This window comes from Narcine bancroftii, chromosome 13, assembly GCF_036971445.1.
Source record: "Narcine bancroftii isolate sNarBan1 chromosome 13, sNarBan1.hap1, whole genome shotgun sequence".
Lineage (NCBI taxonomy): Eukaryota > Metazoa > Chordata > Chondrichthyes > Torpediniformes > Narcinidae > Narcine > Narcine bancroftii.
In genome coordinates, this window is record NC_091481.1 from 15,047,960 (window position 1) to 15,073,180 (window position 25,221).

Sequence of the window (25,221 nt, forward strand, 5' to 3'; positions counted from 1 at the left end):
ACAAGCCACCAATTTGAAAAACAACCCTCCACAGTCACACTCTCCTTCCTACCTCCAGGACAATTTGCTTTCTCACCCTTGAACTTGTCTGTTTTAACTTTCTGGACCAGCCTACCAATAAGCAAGAGACCAGAATTATACATGATGCTCCAAACGTGGACGAACCAACATTTTGTGAACAGCAATTTCCTAACTTTAACACTCAATGTCCCAACCAAGGCATGAATGCCTTCTTTACTGCTTGTGTTGAGGGAGCTATGGACTTGCATCCCAAGATTCCTCTACATCAGTGCTCCAAATTATGATGAACTTTCCTCTTGATTTGGACATACCATTTGTCCTGATTAAATTCCATCTGCCATTTCTCTACTCATATTTCCACCTTTCTCCTGCTGTATCCTTCTGCAACCTTCATCATTATCTTTATCGATTTTTACCCCTAATTTTTGTGTCATTTTCAAACTTGCTAATCAGACCACCTACGTTTTCGTCACAAATAACAAATAGGATCCTTCCCATAGCAAAATCATGGTTATCCTTGATTCATCCCTACCTCTGCAAATGCAGATTAATCTTGTCTATCAGAAGTTACTGAGTAATTTATATCCTACTAATAATAGACTCACTGGCCTATAATTCCTTAGATTGCCTCTGTTCCCCTCCTTGAATCATGATTGATACTACAGTTGCTGTCATCCATTTATCTGACAACTTACCTGTGGTCATCAAAAATTTAAAATATGTTAATATAATTTTACAGATTTATTAGACCACAAATGTATGTTGGAACTATTTTTTTAAGGGAATCTCCACTTTGCCATGCACACATCTCATTAGGCCCTGAGGATTTGTCCAACTTTAACCTACCTTTTTTATATTAATTTGGAGAGAGATGGAAGGAACTTGGTCATTTACTGATTTCGATGCTGAGTTGATAATTGATCCAAAGTCAATATTGTCATGATGGGAAATGGTTGCTTCCTCAGGTTAATGAGAAACCAGTTCATTGTTATCTATGAAGAATTCATGTTTAATAAACTGGGTGTGGAAAGTAATGAGATCAGAATGCTTTCCTCCTTAACTATATTACAGATGTCTGCATGGTTTTTGAAGTGCTGGGTCACCATCTTTTGAAATGGATCATCAAATCTAATTACCAAGGACTTCCTATTCATTGTGTGAAAAGTATTATTCAACAGGTATGTCAACAAAAAGTTAACCAGAAGAACAGAAAGGAATGAAATGGGTAACAACTGAAAAAGATACTGGAGTCTTGGCATCACCTTCATTCTGACACAGTTAACTTTGCCCACCAGTGTAATGGGCAGAGTCCTCCATCTATTAAGGTCCTCCTCAACTTTCTGGAGCAAAGGGAGATAATTAAGTTTGTACAAGTTATGTAAATATTTATCGATTTTTACCCCCAAATACTTGATGCCTTCCTGTGGCCATTTGTTGACAGTGGCGCTATAATGACCATTTGTCAAAGGCATAATTTCACTTTTATATACCCTGAGACCTTTGCATAATCTTTCAGTGTGGTCTTCAGCCTGGCCAACGACCACACCCCCCAACCCAAGGGGTTGTCAAACACACTAACACATCATCAGCAAAAAAGTTGATTTTGTGTTGCACATGGCCAACTGTGAACCTGCTAAATGGCTTCTGCCAGCTGCTGAATTGCCAGTACGAACAGCGGTAGAGAGAATGGACAGCCCTGCCGACTGGACCTACTCAATGGAAACACTGGAGATATCTGCCTAAGTGTAATATTTTTGCTTAGGGTTTATGGTATCATGTCTTCACCCAATATAAATGTTTGACCTAATTCAAATTTCTCCAGGACCTTGAACAAAAAGTCCCACTCCAGTCAGTCAAAGGCTTTCTCTGCATCCAGAGTTACAACCACTTCTGGATCCACCCCTGACTGTGCCAGATGCACTATTTTAAGCAGTCTAGCTATATTGTTTGCTGACTGCCTCCTTTCTACAAATCTGATCATCTGGATTTGCTAATTTCGGCATATATTTTGCCAACCTGTCAGCCAATGCTTTTGCAATGATATTATTGGTATTTAATAATGAAATGGGTCTTTATGAGATAGATCCCTGCCTTTTTTAGATATCACCATGATGATTGCTGTTGAGTAAGATTCCTGGAGGGTATGCATCACTGCCACCTGATCCACCGCCTTCATAAAAAGGTGCATTAACTGATCTTTAAACTCTTTATAAAATTCAGCAGGGAATCCATCCTCTCCCAGTGATTTGCCAGCTTGTAAAGAGCCCAAGGTCTTTGCGATTTCCTCTTTAGAGAAAGGGGAATTCAGCCCCTCTTGCTCTTCCTGATCCAAATTTGGTAAGTCCAATGGAAGCAAAAAATCATTTATTTTTTGGGATCACCCCTTAATTCCAATTTATGCAATTCCTTGTAAAATCTTCCAAACGTATCATTTATTTCTTTTAGTTGATATGAGATATTGCCTTCTCTTGTCCAAATCACATTAATTGTTCTTGAGGCCTCTTCCACTCTCACCTGCCTGGATAAGAATTTGTAGATCTTCTCCAGCTCATAATTACTGCTGTCCAGATCTTAAAATCAGCTTTTCTGTTTCATATATTTGTGACATATTGTATTTGAGATTTTTTTTGCTCACCAAAATCCTGTATTTTTTTTCTGTGCCTGCTGCTGTTTGGTAATCCTTTTCTAATTGAGGTATCTCTTGTTCTAGGCCACTAACCTCCTTCATGTGTTCCTTTTTAATGCTTATGGTATATCCAATGGACTGGCCCCTTAAATAAGCCTTCATTGTGCCCCATATTAGAAAATTGTCTTCGGTAGAGGGGCACTTTATCTCACACAACAGTTCTATTTGGGCCCTGACAAAGCTACAAAATTCCAGTTTTCCCAACAGCATCGTGTTCAAACGCCATCTATACATTGAGACCTGCTTATCTGGCATGGTAATGGACAAAGTCAACGGAGAGTGGTCCGACATTAGCCACACTGTATACTCAGTTTCCACTATCCTACTCTCCAATTTAAAAAACATTTTAAAGATTTTTCACACTATGAACCATATCAATCAAAATACACACAAACATTTCCCTCTTGAATATACACAGTGGCATTTTCTCCCCTTTTTCCCCCCTCCCTTCCCTCTCTCCTTCCCACCCCCCTCCAAACCCATTAAACGTTCAACATATACAATACAATAAAACCGTTAAACAATGTAATCACACAATGAAAATAAACAAGAAAATTGTGTCATCTACTTTTACACACTGGATCAGGTCATTTTGTCATCTTCTCATTCTATCATTTTAGGGGGTGGAGGTCCGAGGCAAGCCCTCTCTGTTATGTTCCATGCATGGTTCCCAAATTTGTTCAAATAATGTGACTTTTTAAAAAATTATATGTTATTTTTTCCAATGGAATACATTTATTAATTTCCATGTACCATTGCTGTATTCTCAGGCTCTCTTCTGATGTCCAAGTTGACATTATACATTTTTTTGCTATTGCTAAGGCTATCATAATAAATCTTTTTTGCGCTTCATCCAGTTTGAGGCCTAATTCTTTACTACTTATATTACTTAGAAGAAAGATCTCTGGATTTTTTGGTATGTTTTTTGTGATTTTATTTAATATCTGATTTAGATCTTCCCAAAACTTTTTGACTTTCTCACATGCCCAAATTGCATGTACTGTTGTTCCCGTTTCCTTCTTATAGCGAAAACATCTATCTGATAATGTTGGATCCCATTTATTTAACTTTTGGGGCATGATATATAGCCTGTGTAACCAATTAAATCGTATCATGCGTAACCTTGTGTTAATTATATTTTTTGTAGTTTCAGAGCATAAATTTTCCCATATTTCATTTTTTATTTTTATGTTTAAATCTTTTTCCCACTTTTGTTTGGGTTTATAGCTTATTTCATCATTTTCCTTCTCTTGCAGCTTAATGTACATGTTTGTTATAAATCTTTTTATTATCGTTGTTTCTGTAATCACATATTCAAAGCTGCTTCCCTCTGGTAATCTCAGTCTGCTTCCCAATTTGTCCTTTAAGTAGGTTTTCAATTGCTGTTATGCAAACATTGTACCATGAGTTATTCCATATTTGTACTTCATTTGTTCAAATGAGAATAAATTATTTCCCAAAAAACAATTTTCTATTCTTTTAATTCCTTTTTCTCCCATTCTCTAAAGGAAAGGTTATCTATTGTAAAAGGGATTAGTTGATTTTGCGTCAATAATAATTTTGGTAGTTGGTCATTTGTTTTTTTTCCCTTCTACGTGAATCTTCTTCCATATGTTGAATAAATGGTGCAGTACTGGTGAACTTCTAAATTGCACCAGTTTTTCATCCCACTTATAAAGTATATTTTCTGGTACCTTCTCCCCTATTTTATCTAGCTCTATCTTGGTCCAATCTGGTTTTGCCCTTGTTTGATAAAAATCTAATAGATACCTTAATTGTGTTGCTCTATAAAAATTTTTAAATTTGGCAGCTGCAAACCACCTTGTTTGTACCATTCTGTTAATTTATCTAGCGCTATCCTCGATTTCCCCCCCCCCCCCCCCCTTTCCATAAGAATTTCCTTATTATTCTCTTTAGTTCATTGAAGAATTTCTCTGTTAAGGGAATTGGTAACGATTGAAATAGGTATTGTATCCTTGGGAAGACATTCATTTTAATGCAATTTACCATCCCTATCAATGTTAGTGGCAATTCTTTCCAATGTTCTAAGTCATCCTGTAATTTCTTCATTAATGGCTGATAATTTAATTATCCTACTCTCCAATTGGGCTGATGTCAAAAATAAATCAGTTCTAGTGTAGGAGTCATGTTGTCTTGAGTAAAAGGAGTGATTCCTTTCTCTCGAGATCTCAAAACATCTCTGAGATTCAATTATTTCATAAAGACCAGGGTAGACTTAGCCACCCTGGCCTTCGTCACTTTCTTTGTTGACTTGTCCATGACTGGATCCAATCAAAAGTTAAAATCCCCTCCAAACAAGATATTCTCATACCCCTTCAATTAATTTCAAGAATATATCTCATATGAACTTTTTGTCATCGGAATTCAGGGCATATATTCATAAGTGTCCAGGATTTGAGTTTATTTGGCAATGTATCATATTTTTTGAATATTAAATGTATTTAGCTTTGACAGATTTATGAGACCAGAAAGTTATCTTGGAACTTTTTTTTGGCAAACACAAGTTCAATTTAATTTGGATGTATAAATATTTAAATGTCATTTTTGTTAGATTCTAGGCTGATGATTTGTACTTTTTTATATTCTGCTTTCCTTATATTTCATAATTTGCTATTAATCTGAAGGTACCTTTGTACTTTTTCAAGTGAAATGTGCTAATTTTTCAAAAAAATAATTCTACCTTCACAACATTTGCTGAAATTTGGCTTTTCATAATTTAATTTGAAAATGTATAAAATCAAGATTATAAACATGTTTTCTATTTTTCACATAATATAAAATTTATTTATTTCAGTTATGCAAACATTCCTTTTGTTGATTGTTAATTTCATTATTTGAATATAAATTTAATTTGATCTATAAATGTCCTTAATGGTTTATCAGCAATCGGTTCTACTCTTGGACTCTGTGTGGATGCATATAATTTTTTTGGAGTTTGGAGACAACAATTCACTGACTTTCTGTCCCACTATTACCTTGTGCTCTACATAGCTCAGTGTTGTACGTGGATGCTGAGCAATCTGACCCTTGGATTTCCCCACAAGGATTATAACTTCCACTTTATGGATAATGAATGAGCGAAATAATTTAATTAATTGATCAATTCGTCTTCCTAACCAGGGACCTAGTTGGCTCTCCAGGGACACAGATCCTGAAATTGTGGGTTTCTAGTCAATATTAGTTGGTAGAATACAGTAACAACCTTGATAGGGCAAAACTGCAATCCTAATTTTACTTTTTGAGGGGAGGGGGGTGGTGTCAGGTCTTCTGTTGTATGCCACTGCAGTTTTAGTTGCTGTGCCGGCTTTACATCTGGGTGTATGGGAGTATAGAAGATGTGTGATGTAGGCCTTTGTTCATGGCCTGGATGAGTGCCAGCATATATTTACTCTGAAGAGATAGCTCATTCCAGGCTGATCCAGCAATTTTGTTTTAAAATTTGATGAATTCAATAATAATTTGTACAGTGAACTATAAACTGGATTTGACCATTCTGGACATTTCCCATATCTCTTGGTCTGAGTTATTGCTGATTTATATTGCGGTAGGGCTTGCAACATGGCCAATGCAAGTGTTGTGCTTTTGTTCAGTAGTGAATCAGCAAGCCAAAATTTAATGTTAAATACATTTGTATAAACATGGGAATGAAAGAAACACTGTGTATCAAAGCTCTTATTTTGCAAAGTGCTTTTTTTCAGGAATACATTTGAGGATAAAACTTTTCCTGAAACGTGATGAATAATAGAACAAAAACAATTTTGTTTATTAATAAAATAAAATGAGAAGGCTATAAATTGTACGGTGCTCTTTTTGGTAATAGGTCTTGCAGGGTTTGGATTATCTACACAGCAAATGCAAGATTATCCATACAGATATAAAACCAGAAAACATTTTAATGTGTGTAGATGAATCTTATATCCGACGAATGGCCGTGGAAGCAACAGAATGGCAAAAAGCAGGGGCTCCACCTCCCTCTGGCTCAGCAGGTAATTTGTGCTTCAAGGCAGTTTCAGATTGTTTTGGTTAGAGACTTTTTGTTCAATGTTTAATAGCTTCTGTATGATTTGAAAGTTCTGTATTGGGATTGTTGCAATTTTACAAATCAGCCTGATTGATCATGTTAAATTTTCTGGAATTATAACTCAGGAATTGAGTTCCCTTTATAGCACAGCAGAATGCTCCATCTCGTGCCATCTATTTTGATTCTTTTCCCTGCTGCTAAGTTGCCACACCTTTTTCAGACCATCAGAACAAAAATGCCAGAGTTATATCCTCAGTCATCAAAATCTCCACTCTTTATCAGGCTTTTTCCTTATTGGTATTATTTGATTCTGCTGAGGTTCTTTCCTACTATCTGTGCCGTTAATACAACTGATTATGTCTACCTCAGGACTCATGTTAGCCTTTGTTACCATTGGCCTTCAAAATTTCAGTGCACTGTAGGCCAGCCTCCCTTGCCTCACTCTGTGCAAAGATGCCTAACTTGCACCAGATTCCTTTCACCCAACATTTCTGTGCTTGTTGGCCAATCCTGTGTCCTGATTCATCACATCCTTCATTGTTATTCTGATCTTTGTTTTTAAGCCCTTCCATGGTCCAAACCCCTATTTCCATCTGTATTATCTTTCAACCTTGTAGGTTTCTGAGATATCTTCACCAATTCTGGCCCCTCAAGTGTCTACTTAAACATTCACTAAAATATTGTTTCCCAAGCTTTAGCATTCCACCCTCCTACCTCACTTATTTTCCTTAAAGATACTTCTTCAAATCTGTCTCTCAGAGAATGTTGGTGGAGGTCAGAGGAGGAGATGTCCATCAATCAATGTTCTGTTTAAAAAATTCTTAGTATAATTCACCTTGGCAATGTTGTCGTGCAGTATACATGGAATTTGTATTATGAGGTGACCTTTGCAATAGAGCGCATGGGATTGGAAGTTCAGCTTAAGGTCAGTAGTTAAATGATTCTATGGTCCATTCCAGTCTGAAACCATTGCCAAATCCAAGTACCTGCTCCTTTTCTCAATGCCAGGACCGATGAAGGCAAATGTGCCAAATGCTGCCTTCACAACCTTGACTACCTACTTCACCACTTTGATGCAACAATATACCTGCACCCTTCCTCACTCTCCTTAACCCTAAAATTCATCATGCAAGTCCTGCCCTACTTTAACCAGTGAAAGTACAATGTGTTGCAATTGTCTGATTTAAATTTATCTGCCATTTTCCAGTTCATTCAGATCCTTTTTTGAAAAAAAAACCTTAGATAACCTACTTTACTGTCCACAATACAACCAATATTGGTATCACCCACAAACTTGATAACCATGCCAACGTCATTGTCATCCGAGTTGTTAATATAGATGACAACAACAGGAAACCCTGCAGCATACACCTGGCCCCCTATCTGAGTAATGCCCTCCACTCTCTGAAGCCAATTCTGTACTCAGTTTGCCAGTTCATCCTGGATCCCATGCAATCTGACTTTATGGATCTGCCTTCCAGGTGGGATCTTGTCAAAGTCCTTGCTGAAGACCATTTAGACATGGTCTACCACCCTTCCCTCATTAATCATCTTGACCAAAAAACTCAATCAAATTTGTGAGGCACAATTTCCCAGGTAAAAAACAATGTTGCCTATCCCCAATCAGTACTTGGCTATCTAAATGTGTGAATCCTGTCTCCCAGAATCCCTTCAATTACATGCTCATTACAGACATTAAGCTCACTGGCTTGTAGTTCTCTGGCTTGTCCTTGCAGCCTTCCTTAAATAATGGTACACATTAATAACCCTCTAGTTTTCTAGAAACTCACCTGTACCTCATGATGATGCAAATATCTCTTCCAGGGCTCCTACAATTTATTTCCAAGCTGCATACAATGTCCTCAGATAAATCAGGCTCTGGGGATTTATCTACCTTTGTGCCCTTTAACACTTCCAGCACTTCCTATTCAGTAGAATATTTACTCTTTAAGACATCACTATTTAGTTAACCCGAGTTCCTTTGCCTGTATAGCCCTTTTCACACTTGAATCCCACTAAAATGGCCATTCATTGACCCGGGATAGGAATCGGGGTTTGGCTTTTCATTCTCGACTACTCTTAACTGGGACACTGAACTCTTTCACACTTGCAAGGAGCCATCCCCGGAGTTAGGACTGTTCTACCTTCTACTGGTAATGTCATGACTCATTGAATGATGGTGGAGCTGCCCTAAATCCTGATCAATGTATTATGATCTTGTGTTTGAACAAAATTAATCATGCCTAATTATAACATAATTAAGCTTTATGTTCAGCACAGTATGACCATGGTAAAGTGCTAGCAAAAAATAGCAATAGTGGACAATTTTTAAACCGGTGGGAAAATTTGTAGCGCTATAGCCCACAATTTATCTAGCATGGGTAAGTTGGTAGCGCTATCGTGTACAATTTATAAATACCATGGGGGAAAAGTGATGGCAGATCTGCCCTCCCAGAATTCCACGCAGCAGAGAAAGGGCTGTATGACCGGCTGCAGCAATGGAGCATTTATGGAGGGGGGTTTCTCTATTTCACTGCATTCTGGAAAGTGAGGTCTGCATTGTTTTTCCCCCCACAATTTTTATAAATTGTGCGCTATAGCACTACCAATTTTCCAATGCTGTTTAAAAATTGTCTGCTATTGCTATTTATTTCCTCTCTCTCTCCCACTGCGACTTTCCTACTGCAAAGTTTATACCTTCATTTTAATTTTCTTCCTTCATGTTACTGCACTTATGCAAAAACATGGGTAATTTCAATCCCACAATGCAATTACCCGTTTCACACTTGCCTGATTGCAACGCCGGTGTCTGCAAACGCCGGGGATTGTACTAGGGGTCGAAGCTGCCAATCCCTGGTGTGAGATGACGTCATCTGACGGTGACGTTGAGCTGGTTTTGCTTTCACACTTGGCACTTTAAAGGCTGATTGGCGGTCAATTCCTGGGATCACTTGCAAGTATGAAAGGGGCTTATGACTTACTCCATGATAAATTCAAAAATATTCATTTAGAACCTTGCCATCTCCTGTGGTTCCACTCACATATGGCATTGTTGATCTCTAAGAAACCCTATTCTTCCCAAGTTTCTCTCTTTTGCCTTTAATATACTTGGATTCTCCTTAACATTATTTGTCATTACCATCTCATTACATCCTCTTTTCCTTCTTGATTTCTCTGTAGGAATTTTTAACCGAAGAAAATTTTAATATTGTGCAGGACACCAAACAGTGCCACAGAATGGAAGTGGTGAAGAGGTTTCAACATTTTTATTTGCATTGCATGAAGCCATAAATTCCTTAACGTTATCCACAGGCAGGAAGTCGGTGTATGGATGCATAGTTATTTTGCCACTTCTCTCAATGCTTGCAAAACTGATATAAAGCCCATAAAACTATTCCCAACTCAAGATGGCAGCATGCAGCGCTGATAAACACGGCGACTTGGGTTCGAATCTGGGCCGTCTGTAAGGAGTTTGTACATTCTCCTACGTGGGTTTTCTCCACGTGCTCCAGTTTCCTCCCACTGTTCAAAACGTACCTGGGGTTGTACATCAATTGGGTGTAATTGGGCAGAACGGGCTTGTGGGCCAAAAGGCCCTGTAATTGTGCTGCATGTCTACATTTAAATGAGGAATCGATTTCCTCCCTGAGAGTTGTTGGAGTTTCCGACCACCTAAGGACGCTGGTGGTCCTAATGAAACTAGCTATCTATTTTGAGATTTGGAAATCAGGATAGATTACAATGAAAAATTAGGAACTATAATAAAAAATTGTATATTTATCAAACAGCAACATTTAAAAAAATTGCTCCAGTATTTCTGCTGATAAAGCTGTCAAATTGTAAAATATGACCATAGATTATAAATATTTCAATTTACTATGCTCTTTGTTTTATTTTTGCAGTAAGTACTGCCCCGCAACAGAAACTGGTGAGTAATTTCCTGTTTTTACTGTCCAAAGATCATTTACAGGGATGGCAATTCATTAGAACTCACATAGAAACTTTCCCTGCTATAAATACAATTGAAGAATTTGTATCCATCAAAGCTGATTTTATATACTGTATAGGAATGTTAAAACTGTTTCTCTTTGTGAGTTTCTTGTCCATAATTGTAGATCCAGTACTGCATGCCTCTTTCAGACTTTCCCGTTCACTGCTTTCCTTTAGCCTTTATCACTTCACATATTGTCCCATATTTTAAACTCTTTATCTTCCTCTTCTGATACCATCTTCCTGAATGTCTCTTGCTTTCCCTCCATAAGATCTAATGCATTTCTGCTTTTATTGGCAGTCTTCACTTTTTAATTTTGTTCACTCAAAAGTCACCAAAGCTGAGGGATGAAGCAAAATATGAAAACCTAGACGCCATGGTTGAAGTAAAAACGGATTGCTGGAGAAACTCCGCAGGTTTAAGCAGTGCCCTTTATATAGCAAAGATACTCCAACATCCCATTGTGTTTTCCTGCAATATTCTGCATTTAAATAATATTTTGTCCTTTTGTTCTTCTTTTCCAAGAACATTGTCACATTTTCCCACATCATATGCCATTTATCAGCTATTTGCCCACGCACCTAATCCATCAGTTTCTCTTGCATCGCATCCACTTCTTTTTCCCCTCCCTTCGGGAAGAAGATGTACAAGTTTGAAAACATTCACCTTTAGATTCAAGTATAATCTCTTTCTTTTAGTTATCAGACCCTTGAATAGACCTCCCATTAGTATAAGATTATGCCTTACACTAGGGCTTTTTACACAGAGATTCTGAAATACTGTCGTAAAGAATACCTGTCATTAATCGAACAACACTGGCGTAAGGAGAGAACAGACAGTGGGACCAGCACAGAGACCCACAGCGGCACTTTGTTTTTATAAAATGTTTTCTGCTACAGCTAAGCTGTTGTTGTTTTCTCTTGTAAATTATAGCAGTATTATTATTTTAAAAATGTTCCTATTGCCCGAGTTGCATGATTTGTCCAAGTTTTAAATGCTTACCTGTAAATACACTGAAAAAAAATTCTTACTATTCCCAGCTGAAATTGTGGGGCGGTGGGGGTGGGGTGGGGGTGGGGAGAAGGGGGTATCTTGTATGCCACTGGGTCTTAAATGCTGTCAAAGACGGTACACATACATCTCCTTTCCTGTCCTGGTCCCGGGCTGCCAGATCACCCTTTTTACACAGACATCGATTTGGCGCTGTGACTACCTCTGGTGCCGGCTTAAAGGCAATGACCCCCACCCCAATTCTATGTTCATACCTTTTACACAGAAACCATGGCACAATAAAGCTGCAGTATTTCCACATTGAAGTGGCTGTGTATAAGAGACAATTGTTTAACTGTACTTTTGTTTTATTGTAGCACTATACTGTTAATCTGTACTACCTGCTCTTTAGAGGTTGACTTGCCTGCATAGCATGCAAAACAAAGTTACTTTACTGTACGTAGGTACATGAGACAATAAACAATTTAACTCAATTTTAAGCCATTTGTATCATCTGCAAATTTGGTTACCATAATTTGCTTTCATGTTTATTGTAGACAGTTACAATTGTCGTGTTGATCCTTGTGGTACCCCACTGGCTACAGGTTATTCCCAGCCTGTTAGCCAATCCTCTATTCCTGCATTATGTTTATTTCCTACACATAGGCTTCTTGTGAGGAACCTTGTTGAATGCCAAAGACAATACACGTACTCGTTTCCATGTAATCACTCTCGTCGAGACCTCAAAAAATTCTTGTGTCGCATTATTTCCTCTTCTTGGAACATGCTGACTCTGTTTGATTAGAGTATGGTTTTCTGTGCTATTCATTTGTTAATTTATTCTAACAATTGTTCTGCAAAAATGTTATCTGGAATTCAAGCAACAGGCAAAAAAAAATGCAGAAAATAAATAGGTAAAAAACACAAAAGTTTAACGTTGGCACCCTCTAGTGGTCAGTTTACCAATCAACCCAGAATGTAATTTCAAGCAACCAGCAAGATCACTTATCCAGCATATACCAATCCCCAAAGGTGCTGGATACAGTAGGGTGGGGTTTACTGTATATAGTCATCTATTTTTTGCCTCTGTCCCTTTTTGAATTAGAATCTGGTAAACTTCAGAATTCAAGCATTTTTGGAAGATTCAAGCATTTTGGTATCGCGCTAGTGGCTGCTATTGTAGATCGGTTGGACAGATGGGGAGAGGAATGGTTGATGGAATTTAATATAGAAAAATGTAAAGTTTTAAATTTAGGAAAGTTGAACATGGGTAGGAACTACACAGTAAATGATAAGGATCTGGGGAGTGTTGTAGAGCAGAGGGGGTCCAGGAGTGCAGCTACATTGTACCTTAAAAACTGCATCACAGGTAGATAGGGTGGTCAAAAAGACTTTGGCACATTGACCTTCATCAGTCAGAGTTTTGAAGTTGGGAGGTCATGTTGCAATTGTTTAAGATGATGGTGTGGTCACATGTGAAATATTGTGTTTGTAGGAAAGTTTGTAGGGAAGATTTATGAGAGTGTTCTGAGGACTTGAGAGCCTGAGCTATAGGGAGGAATTGAGCAGACTCGGGATTTTTTGCTTGGAGGGAAGGAGGATGAGGGATGTTAGAGAGTTGTATAAAAGCATGAGAGGAATAGTTGGGGTGAATGCAGAGGGTCTTTTGCTCAGAGTAAAGGATTTGAGAACCAGAGGAAATGCCGGTAGGTTTAAGGTAGAGATGAAGAGATTTAAATAAATCTGAAGGGTAAAATTGTTACACAGATGGTGGTGATTGTATGAAACTAGCTGCTGGAGGTGAGAGTTGGGGCAGGTACTGCAATGTTCAAGAACTATTTAGAGGGATATATGGATAGGATAGGTGAAGAGGGATATGGGTTAAACTGGGACTAGGATGGATGGGGTATTTTGGTCAGTGGGAGCAGGTTGGGTTGAAATTCCTGTTTCCATGCTGTGACTCAAAAATTAACATATCCACTATCTTAATTGCCACTTTTGGACTGATGGAAACAAGCAGTCCAGGTTGGGAGGTAGTCTTTTTATATAAATACTATATCTCTAGTCTAAATACTGTTTCTCTAGTATAAATTCTATTTCTCTCGTGATGGTGGAATTTAATTCCTCCCCTGGAATTAATAAAATGTTCAGGTTAAATTAAAGGAGAATACTACTGATTGAGGCAATCTGAAACTAGACCAGAGCCAATGAATGTGGAGGATAGAGATGGAATGGTTACAAAACTTGAAAAGTCCAGAAAATTGTGGAGATATAGATCAGAAATGTAGATGATGTGTTACATTTCATTAGATCTGATTGATATACAGCTATCTATCTATAGACTTTTTAAATCTGTAGGCAGACATCTTGTGTTTCTGCAGAGTTGTTAATCTTCTCGCATATGTTGTGATGCATGCCACCCAACAGAGTGCAGACAGAAAAAAATAAATAATGCATTGACATTGATTGCCAAGCCATGCCAGTGAAAATGCATAAATTAGGAAAGTGGATGCAATGCCTACATATGGATTGGTAATAGTTTTCTCCAAAATATAGTTAATTTGGTTTAATAAAAATATTGCATTTTGACAAATGGTATCATGTTTGATATCAGGAAAAACAATTTGAATAGGAGTATTGGAATTTCTGTCTTTTCAATTAAATGTTAAACTGAGACAACCCCTGCTTTCTCCAGTGTTTGTGAAATATCTCATAATATCGGTTGAGGAAGAATAGGGAAAGTTTCCTGGTGTTATTTGTGGGATTTTGTTTTGTGCAAATTAGTTGTCATGTTCCCCCTTATTACAACAACAATGCAAATGTACGTCAATAACATCCTGAAATTGTAAAAAAGCTTTATATGTAAAACAACTCTTGTATGTTTTGACTTAGGAGTTGCATTCAAGAATAACGAAACATTGATGCAATCCCTCAAGAAGTTTGATCAGTTTACTAACTATATTTTCATTCACACTTAAAGAGAAAAAAATGGAAATGGATAAGAATTCTCAGATTTCTTACTGAGTGTTCTCGGATGCAAACCTCACTGCAGTTAAACTTAAATCTTTGGTAGAGTGAATAAAAGGCTTCAGAAAGCAAATAAAGATTTTCCGTAGATGCACAAGATTTTCTATAGAGCTTTTTTTCAAACTTTGTTACATTAAATAAACCCAAGCTTTTTCTAAAATGCATTCATTCAAGGTGCTGGTAATTTTTAAATTGTAGTTTTCAATTCCTGTCTATTAACAACCAATTTTTGTAATGTTTTAGGGAGGAAAGATGTCTAAAAATAAAAAGAAGAAGTTGAAAAAAAAGCAAAAGAGACAGGCAGAGCTTCTGGAGAAACGTATGCAAGAGATAGAAGAGTTGGAAAGACAGGCAGAAAGGAAGAAGATGGAAGAGATTTTAACAACTGTTAAACCAAATGACCAGGAAGGAGAGAAGGTAGTTGAGCTGAAGGAATCACTGATAGATCCTGAGGGAGATGCGGAGCAACATAATGAAAGCAGTAAGTGTTCCCACAAAAGAATCTTCTCCCAAAAACATTCCTAAACCTTGTAAATTTTTAACATTTATATAAAAGCAATGTAGGAAGTTACATATTTTGCATTTTTGCAATCTCAGTTCACAACATTTGTTTTAACCTCTTATGTTTGTATTTTGAAAGTGACCTTAAGTTAATTTTTCACAACTGATTTCACATTTCCTATCCACATATTGAACTTTACATTTGTTAAGTTTATCTTAAACAGTACTTTTCTCCCCTATTGAAGGCCTATTTATTCAGTTTGAGGATAGACATTGTTCCATTCACTTACTTTTGTATCCACTGATCTTTTTGTGTCTTGTTTCTGGATTTGTCTACTTGGATCTATTTATGTGATTTGACATGAGTAATTTTCTATTATTAATTTGCCAGATGATGTTGATAATCAAGAAGAAAAAGAAGATACAGAGAAAGAAAATGTGAGAAAAGATGAAATAGAAAATGTGGTTGCCAGGACGGAAACAAAATGTGATGAATCACTGAAAACAAATGGGCACGTTGAAAATGGTCCGTTTTTACTTCAGCAGTTTTGTGATGAGGAGGAGGAGAATGAAGAGGAGGAGAATGAAGAGGAGGAGAATGAAGAGGAGGAGAATGAAGAGGAGGAGAATGAAGAGGAGGAGGAGGAGGAGGAGGAAGAAGAGTGTCCCAATACAGAAGATAGTCCAGTTGATGGACAAAATGCTGAAAATTTAACTTGCACTAATCCTTATGGACAGTTTAATGGAGATTTACAAAATGGACAGAATAAGAGTCCTGAGGAGCAATTTTCTGAAATGACTGAATCAGAATTTTCGAAGCTCTTGGAATCTGCAGCTTGTGGATCAGATGGCTCGACAGTGACTGAGCATGACGACAGTAGTCCATCTCAAGACAGAAGTAGAACTGTATCTGCATCCAGTACCGGAGATGTGCCAAAATGTGAGTATCCCCCCTGATTTTTTTTAAATTAAAAAGGTAAAATTCTGAGCTTCAACAGTGTATATCTTGTGGTAAGATTCCTCTGACATGAAATGCACTTTAACTTCAGCAAGTTCACATCAAATTTGTGATGAAAATTCATAGGTTTCTGGATGTTCACAAACACTTTTTTTGCATGAGCCCAAAAGCAGAGTAACAAAGATCCAACAATTTATGATTATTTTCTGTGAATTGCCTTGATACTCAGTGCAGCCCCACCCGAGGTTTGACCAATTTGAATGTTATCAAATGGCCAGCAGCATTGCAGAATACTGTGATTGTATTAGAGGATGCATCTCAGATTAATTTCCTAAAATTCCAGCAATTCTTACTATGTGATTTTTAAAAAATCTTTGAAACGTAGTTCTCTTAATCTTTTCTCAGTTTAATATTATTGAACAGTTCATTGTGCAATTCTAATCATCATTTGTCCCTTTAAAACAAAATATTTTTCCAATTATTTCAAGAGCATGCTTATTAAGTCAGATTATTAACAAATCCCAAGTACATAAGCATTTATATAATTTTCAATGTGATCATTTGAGGGGCTTGCTAAGTTTGCTATGCATCTGGTCTGCTCTACCTGTAATTCACATTTTAATTCCTGGCCTAAAGATATCCCAAGAAGGGAAGTACTCTTGCTTCTCAAGGAAAGTTGACATATCCTTGCGGTCGGTCTCCTACCAATTTCTACAGATGCACCACAGAAAGTTCCCAGTTCATTTGCATTGCAGTTTGGTATGGGAACTTCGATATGAAACTGCAGAGAGTTATGAATGGCCATCACACAGATGCATCTCCCTTCCATCTATTCTTCCGACTCTCTCTGGAAAACTGCTACTTTGCTCGCACGCTCTTCTGACCCTCCCTCTGATGACAAAAGATAGATCAGGTTGAAAACTATAAATTCTAAATTTTCTTTCCTGCTGTTATCAGACCCCTCATTGGCAAAAGATGATGTCCTTGTCTTGTTTTAACTGTTCTTTTCATGACACCCTGCACTTTTGTTTAATTATTGTTGGATTACCTCCTTTTTACCCCCTCCATAAATTTTCGTCCGCGAAGCCAAGCCAAAGACCTCCTGTAATGGTTGACTTGCCTGGTCAGCACATAAAACAAATCTTTTTATTGTGGCTTGGTACAGATGACAATAAAGGATTCAATTAATAAATTAAATATTTAATTAAAATAGTTATGGAGATGTCAAATACTTCATCATCTGTTGAGCTAGAATATTGATCATTCTTTTGATGTATTGCCAAAGTGAATACTAGTTTTCACTGGATTCTGAATAGTTATGTTAATTCATTGATTTCTTTTGTTTTGCTCACAGTAGTCCATACATGTACGTCAATATCCTCTGTTAGGATTGAAATATCAAAATCAGTGTGGAGTTTTTGCAAAGAAATAGGAAGGGAATTTTTATGAGAGTGGGAATTGTCCATTACTGTGTAAAACACCAATGTCATAGCAGTTAGAAGTTTGGGCTCAGTGTGGAAGAGCAAAAGCCAGATCTCTTCACCTCCATTTGGGTGGGAGAACGTTTTAGAAGAAATTTTCATTCATAATTTTTCGTTATTGTAATGGTGGGGTCAGAAGACTTCATTTGAATTCCTTCTTTGATCTATGTTTGTTTTTAGAATGGAGATCTTTCTCCTTAATTGATTATTTGCTGGTAGGAGAAAGGAGTTTTTAAATATGCAGTTACTATTTTTTTTCAAAGTACCAGTAAGAATAATTTTCAATGAAACTGAGCAAAAGACCACACTTTAAAAATAAAATCAAAATGTTTGATATTTAATGAATTTCCATGGTGATAGCAAGCTGTTAGAAACTTGCTCTGCATCAGTGTTCTTGACTCACTAATAGAAGATTTGCTGTTATTTGAATTAACAAATAAGGGAACTTGCATTATTCAAAGTAATGTATGCCCATTATCAAACAGGGAGGCAGCTGCTGCACTGATACAGACAGATGGTGCCTTGTGAATATTCAACCCTATAAATTGTTGCAATACTGTATTGTCACAAGATCAGTTATTCACGTAGAATGAAACACGAAAGTGTGCAGACATTGTGAATGTAATAAAAGCACAAAATTGCTGGAGGAACTCAGCAGGTTTCGCAGCTTGCATCGGAGGTAAAGATATACTGTATCACCAACATTTTGTGCCTGAACCCTTCTTCATGGTAAATCGTTACCTCTTTTGGACACTGCAAGACCTGTTGAGTTCCTCCAGTATTTTTGTATTATTACTTGTTGTTCACATAGGATCATCCTTAAGGTAAATAACCAATCCAGTATATTATGTAAAACCACACTTTACATTAAAATCAACTCTTGTACCTGATAAACATGAATTTTTTGAGGATATTATGTGATACGTTGGATTGAAGGATTGAAATTTGAACAAGCTAAATGTCAGTGTCCACATCTGTGTAATAATTATTTTCTCACACTTAATTTGGGTTTTTATTCAGAATGGTTTTTGAATTGCCAGCTACTTGAAGTTGTTTGATGCCTTTTTGTTGCCACGTCTGACACTGAGGTACCATTTCTATTGCATTTATTGTGATTTGATGGGAACTTCTTGTGGTGTTGAAGATCAATCTGAGACAACATGTTAATAACTCTATTAACTGTAAGAATTTTTTTGGTAACTAGTTTTTCTCCTGGATTGTATACTGTTTTAATATTAATAAATGATAACTGATCTGTAACTTGACAATTTACTCTGTAGGAACAGTACATTTAATTAGATTTCATAATGATTTGTCGCATTTAGATTGTCAAGATTTATTTTTCATTGATTTGTCAAAATGTTCCCCTCTAGTCACCTACTCTGTTCCCTGCACATTCATGACTGCGTAACCAGGTTTGGCATCCATTCAATCTATAAATTTGCAGATGACATCACTTGGCCAATTAACTTAAAATGATGAGTTAGAATACAGAATAGCATCTAAAATCTAGATGGGTGGTGCCAGAACAACCACCTTACTCTCAATGTCACTAAGCTTATTAATCTTAGGAAGGGGAGGCTGAAGGACCAGGCACCAGTCCACATTGGTGGAGAGAGTTAGTACCTTCAAGTTCCTGGGAGTCCATATTATGAAAGACCTTTTCTGAAGGAACATTATGAAGATACACCAATACCTTGCCATCATCATAAAGGACCCCTATCATTTCTGGTCACAATCTCTTCTCAATGCTACCTTCAGGTACAGATGCCTGAAGACCAGGACCTCCAGGCTCCAGAATGGTTTATTTCCAATGGATATCAGGCTCTTGAACCTCTCCTTGCTACACTCATCATAAGGCTGCTCCAACACCTCAGAAGGGAGTGTTTATTTAGACTATTTTAACACCACTTTTTTTTCTTGCACTATGGTAACTATATATTTACAACCTATCTTTTGTATTTATTATCTCTTTTTAATTTAAGGTGTACTGTTGTACATTATTCTTTACAAAGTACCTGTTGAGCTGCAGCAAGCAAGAGTTTTGTGGCACATGCACAGTAGTTGCGAGATAAACTCATTAACATTAACGGCGATGTCCTGTTTTTGTAGCACCCACAATATGGATCTGTGGCCTCCGAGTAGGAAAGCAATAGGGAACTGATCGAACTGAAGAATCCTTACTGAAAGAATAATGGAGTATAAATTAAAAACAAAAATAAAAATTATATTTAATCCATTATACAGGAACCAAAATGAAAATTCAGGGAACCCACAGAAGTATTAAGCAAGGGACATAAGAAAATTTAAAAATTGATAAAAATGATTAATTTTCTAATTCTCAAAAATGTAAGAAATTATTTCAATTTTTTGATGCCAGAGTTGTCTTTCACCAATTGCAATTAAACTACTTAAAGTTCTTTCACTGTCTTGATAGCTGCAAACATTTTTCAGAGATGCGTGAAATTGCAGATGCTTGAATCTGAACCTGCTGCTTTCCTCCAGCAATTTGTTTGTTGCTCTATACTTGTCTTGTGATCTGATTTTTAGTGCCATGTATTAGCTAACATGATTTTAGTGTCAACTGCATTGATTCCATTTCAAAGATGCAACTCTGCAAACAATGGAGGAGCAGGTTATAGAGACAGAATGGACAGATCTCTACATCGAACTCTGGCACCGACACGTGGTTTTCTGTTTTTCTCTGTAACCACAGCGAGTGCCGACATACCTGCCATTAACACTGCTGCTACTTGTCTATATCTCGATTGTTGGTGTGAATAATTGCAGTTTAAACATTGTGTGTGTTGAACTTATTGTCAGAATAACAGAAAACTTTGAAGATTCTAATTTTTTTCTGTTTTTCCAGTAAAAATTCGTGCAGCAGATTTGTTGGTAAATCCACTTGATCCAAGAAATGCAGAGAAAATCAGAGTTAAAATAGCTGATTTGGGAAATGCTTGCTGGGTTGTAAGTATTTAACATTTATTAAAGTATTCTTTTGAAAATTCAGATTGTGATTTATATCAGATTATTGCATATACTGTACTAAGAAATGATAGTTTATAGAAATCTACATTTATTTTAGGCCTGTTTTTTTCAACCAAATTCCCTTAGAATTGAAATAGGGCTGGTAAACATATGGATAGTATATCTACACTTTTGCAATGTTAGTGACCAAATTTGCTCAAGACTATAAAATTATGCTCATTCAGATTCACTGTCCATCCCAATGAAATGCAAAAAGATTAATTCTAGTGATATTGTTTGATTTTCTGAGGCTGATCCAAGTAACATTGTTGTGCAGAGCAATGAAAGTTAGCCACTTGTTACTGGCAAAAAGTGTTCAAATTAAAGTCTCACAATTTGGGTTTCTCCCTTTATTTTCATGAATGCAAAAAAAAACATGGATAGTAAAGGTGAAATTTTCCAGTCTTATTGCTTCCACGATGTTTTGAAAGGAGGAGGAAAAGGAAATCATTAAAAATTGATGCTGTTCCATAAACTGAAATTGTTTTTTTTTTAAACATTAAAAAGATTTTAAAAATGAATTTCAAAACCAACATACTGAAATTTGGCTAAGCTATCAGAACATAGTCCACACACCAAAATGCTGGAAGAATAGCAGGTCTCACAGCATCCATAGGAAGTAAATATATATATATTTATAGCCAAAGTATTGGTCCTGAGCCCTTTTTCAAGATACGAGCCTCAATTAAAAGGCTGGGGGAAGGAAGAATAGGGCACAGGGAGGAGTACAGACCAATAGCCAAAATGTGTTAATTGGATATGGATAGGACAGGAGAGGTGAGAATTGATTGGTGGAGTGGGGGTTTGGCAGTGTGGATGAAGAGCTGGGTGCTGTGGAAGCAAGTCTGGGTGAGTACATAGTCTTAGAGTTTGAGAGCCTCCTCGAGTGCAGATGGGGAGCAGTGAGAGAAACTCAGAGCTCTGGTTGAAGAGAGAAGAACTTCTTCAGGGTAAAGTGATTTCGCAGTCCAGCAAGTGAATGAAGTGAAACACAGAAATCCTGGATGAATTCAGCAGATCTTGCAGCATCCATGGGAGGTAAAGATAAATAACTGATGTTTGGGCATTAGCCCTTCTTCAAGGTACATACTAGTAAAAAATAGGCTAGGGGGAAGGAAAGAAACAAGGGGGTTCCCCTTGTCTTCACCTATCTCCGCACCTGCCTCCACATACAAAATATTTTATTTACAACATAAATGGAAATATCTCCGCAATTTCCGCCGCCTATTACGTGATCCCACATCTTCCCTTCTCCCCTCTCTGCCTTCCACAGGGATTGTCCCTCCATGATTCCCTCGTCCACTCCTTCCTTCTCACTAATCGCCCCCTTGACCGCAGGAGGTGCTGCACCTGAACCTACACCTCCTCCCTCACCACCATTTGGGAATGCAAACAGTCCTTCCAAGTGAAGCAACATCACATGAATCTCCAGGGGCCATCAACTGGATCTGGTGCTCCCATTGTGGTCTCCTCTATATCAGAGAGACCGGTTGCAGACTGGGAGATCACTTTGAATGAATACTTCGGCACTGTCTGCCACAATAGTGGGAATCTCCCACTGGCTGCCATTTTAATTCCCGACCTCATTCCCTTGTCAACATGTCTATCGATGATCTCCTGCACCGTCAGACAGAGACCACTTGCAAATTGGAAAAACAATGCCTTCTATCCTGTCAGGGCACCCTCCAAGCAGATGGCATTACATTGACTTCTCTGGTTTCTGTTAGCCATGCCCCCATCAATCCCTATAATATGTCTCCCTCTCTCTCTCCCTCCCTCTTTCCCTTTCTCTCCCTTCCCCTATCTCTTTACCCCAGCTCTGCTTCCACAGAGCCAACTGTTGCAACTGTGTGGCAGTGTGAAATGAAGAACGAGAAACTGATCAGACATAGTTGAGTTGAATTTAAGAAAAGGTTGTTTACTCAAACAGTTCCAAATGACGTTATCGCATTGTGACATCATGATGTCACTCAGAACCTCCTGAGCTGGTTTGAGTCAGCCTCCAGTGATCTGCTACTCAACTCCCCCTTTCCCCAATCAATTCTCATCTTTGCTCCTGTCCACTATCCATAACCAATTAACACCTTTTGTCTGTTGGGTCTGTACACCTACCCCTGTCCTTTCTTTCTTTCTCCCCAGCCTTTGAATTCAGGCACCTGCGTGCTTTTTACACGGACCTTGAAGAAGGCCTCAGGCCTTTGTAAAGGCCTCTGTAAAGGTTGGATGCTCATTGCACTATGAAATTTGTTTTGAAAAGTTCAGCTGAAATCTTCTAAAATTGTACTTAAATCTTTGCTGTTTCACCCATCAGTTCACGTTGTCGTTCAATCAATATTTCAATTACTTTCCAACTTTTGAGTCCCTATTTTTTTTAAATCAATTCTTGCATCATACATTTTAATGAATTGAGCAAACTAACTACAGAATATGTTTCTGCAAAAACTAACTTTAAGTTTAATTACAGCACAAGCATTTCACAGAAGATATCCAGACAAGGCAGTATCGATCAATAGAAGTTCTAATTGGTGCTGGGTACAGTACACCTGCTGATGTGTGGAGTACAGCTTGTATGGTAGGCTAAGCATTTTTAAATTTTACGTAAATATTTTTTCAAAGTTGCAATCATATTTTGTGTTATATTTTGCTGCAACCATTTATGTGCAAGATGTAATATTTAAAAATATTTATGGAGGTTGCATGTTGTTCATGGGGAAGTGAGAGGATCAAACACTGACCTCAGAGAAAGCTAACCAGAAAGATGTGGATTTCAAATTGTTTTTAAATATTAGGGCTCTGAGTTAGGGGCCGTAATTAGCATCCAGTAACGTTTATTCCATTAAACATCTGTACAGCAAAGCCAAGAGAGTAAAACTCACAAATTTTAACTAATACTTAAAATACTTTATAGAACAAAAAAAAGATTGAAAATAATGTGACAGTAAGATGGAAGAAATCACTGGCCACAGTTTCTGGATTTCCAAATTCATTTAGCATTATGAAAGTTTTGTACGTTGGCGCATGAGGTGTTGATCAACAGAAAATTTCTGTCACACTATTCTATAAACTATTGAACAAATACATGAATAAAAATAGTTAATCCGTATAAATTATTTAACAATACTTTTCCAAATTACCTATTATTTCTGGCTGTCAAGCTAATAAAAAGAGCACTGGGCATTTCTGCTTACATAACTGTTTGACTGCATTCAAAACTTAACGTTTTAGTGCTTTTTAAGGCCCGAAGGATGTGGTAAAGAGCAGAATAATTCTAATTTTATTTAATCATAATTGTAATATCACACTGGACTTAATTAGGTACTTGCTTAAGAAAATTATTAAGGTATGCATAAAGTAACATCATCCAAATATTTTTAATTACACATTGCTAAGTATTTTAAATGTATCTTACTGAATTGAAGTTGACCAAATTTTGTCTTTGACTGAATGGTTATTGATTGTTGCTGTTGTGTCTTTACTTTATCCCCCAAAAGGCCTTCGAACTTGCAACAGGAGATTATTTATTTGAACCTCATTCTGGTGAAGACTATTCTAGGGATGAAGGTGAGTAAATATGTACATTTGAAAAGTTTATATTAAATTTAAATGCATTAATACATTTTTGCATTGAATGTTCATTGCCAATAATAATTTTTCCACCAGATAAAAATTCATTTTCTGATTCTTATTTTCACAATTTATTTTTCACTTCTAAACTTTTTTTTCTGAGTTGCTATTTGAAACTAATTGATTTAATTTGTGAACAAACAGCCGTGACTGTAGCTGCTTGAATTTGTATTTTGGATTGTTATTTAAAATTAGTGGAGTGGAAATTTGATTTACATTGAAGACAATACTTATCAAATGAAAGATGGTGAGGAAATTGATGATAGGTTTTGAACACAGAATTGTACAGCACGTTACAGGCCCTTTGGCCCATAATATTGTGCTAATCTACAGTACATAAGCCTACTCCATGATTGATCTTACTCTACCTCCCGCACAACCCTAACTTTCAATTTCTCTTAAATGTCCTGATTTCATTAGCCTTCACTACCTACCTCTTGAATTTCCTCCAAACTTCCCTACACTCACTTTAAATTGATGTTCCCTGATATTGGCATTTGGTGCCCTGAGGAAAAAGGTGCTGGCTGCCCATTCTATCTGAGCCTCTCATAATCTTAAACACCTCCACGTTGCCTCTCATTCTCCATCGCTCCAAAGATGAAAGTCCTAGCTTGCACAACCTTTCGTCAGAAGACGTTCTTGAATCGAATTTACATCCTGGTAAATCTCTTTTGCACACTCTCCAAAGCTTCCATATCCTTCCTAGGGGGCAACCAGAGATAAACACAATACATTGTGTGATTTAACCAGAGTTTTATAGAAGTTCTACACCATATGCCTTCATAACCAACCTATCACCTTGCGCAGCAATATCTGTGGATATGGACCGCCCTGATCCCTCTGTTTATCCTCACTGCTAAGAATCCTGCC

The 25,221-nt window shown here is 37.2% G+C and overlaps 1 protein-coding gene and 1 long non-coding RNA gene across 11 annotated transcripts in view; one reads left to right on the top strand and one right to left on the bottom strand.

The window, feature by feature from the left end:
- Positions 1-25,221, top strand: part of srpk2 (SRSF protein kinase 2) — a 180,599-nt gene that overhangs the window by 142,206 nt on the left and 13,172 nt on the right. For all 10 annotated transcript variants that reach the window (XM_069908285.1, XM_069908284.1, XM_069908283.1 and 7 more), the window contains 8 exons: positions 1,093-1,199; positions 6,549-6,714; positions 10,652-10,677; positions 15,001-15,238; positions 15,650-16,198; positions 20,567-20,667; positions 23,192-23,299; positions 24,219-24,288. In XM_069908285.1, the coding sequence (XP_069764386.1) occupies positions 1,093-1,199; positions 6,549-6,714; positions 10,652-10,677; positions 15,001-15,238; positions 15,650-16,198; positions 20,567-20,667; positions 23,192-23,299; positions 24,219-24,288 (1,365 nt within the window). The remainder of the gene's footprint in view (positions 1-1,092; positions 1,200-6,548; positions 6,715-10,651; positions 10,678-15,000; positions 15,239-15,649; positions 16,199-20,566; positions 20,668-23,191; positions 23,300-24,218; positions 24,289-25,221) is intronic.
- Positions 16,602-24,284, bottom strand: LOC138748328 (uncharacterized). Its single transcript, XR_011347936.1, has 3 exons — positions 24,137-24,284; positions 19,716-19,880; positions 16,602-17,107 (listed from the first exon to the last, which is right to left on the bottom strand). It is a non-coding gene; the product is annotated as an uncharacterized lncRNA (long non-coding RNA).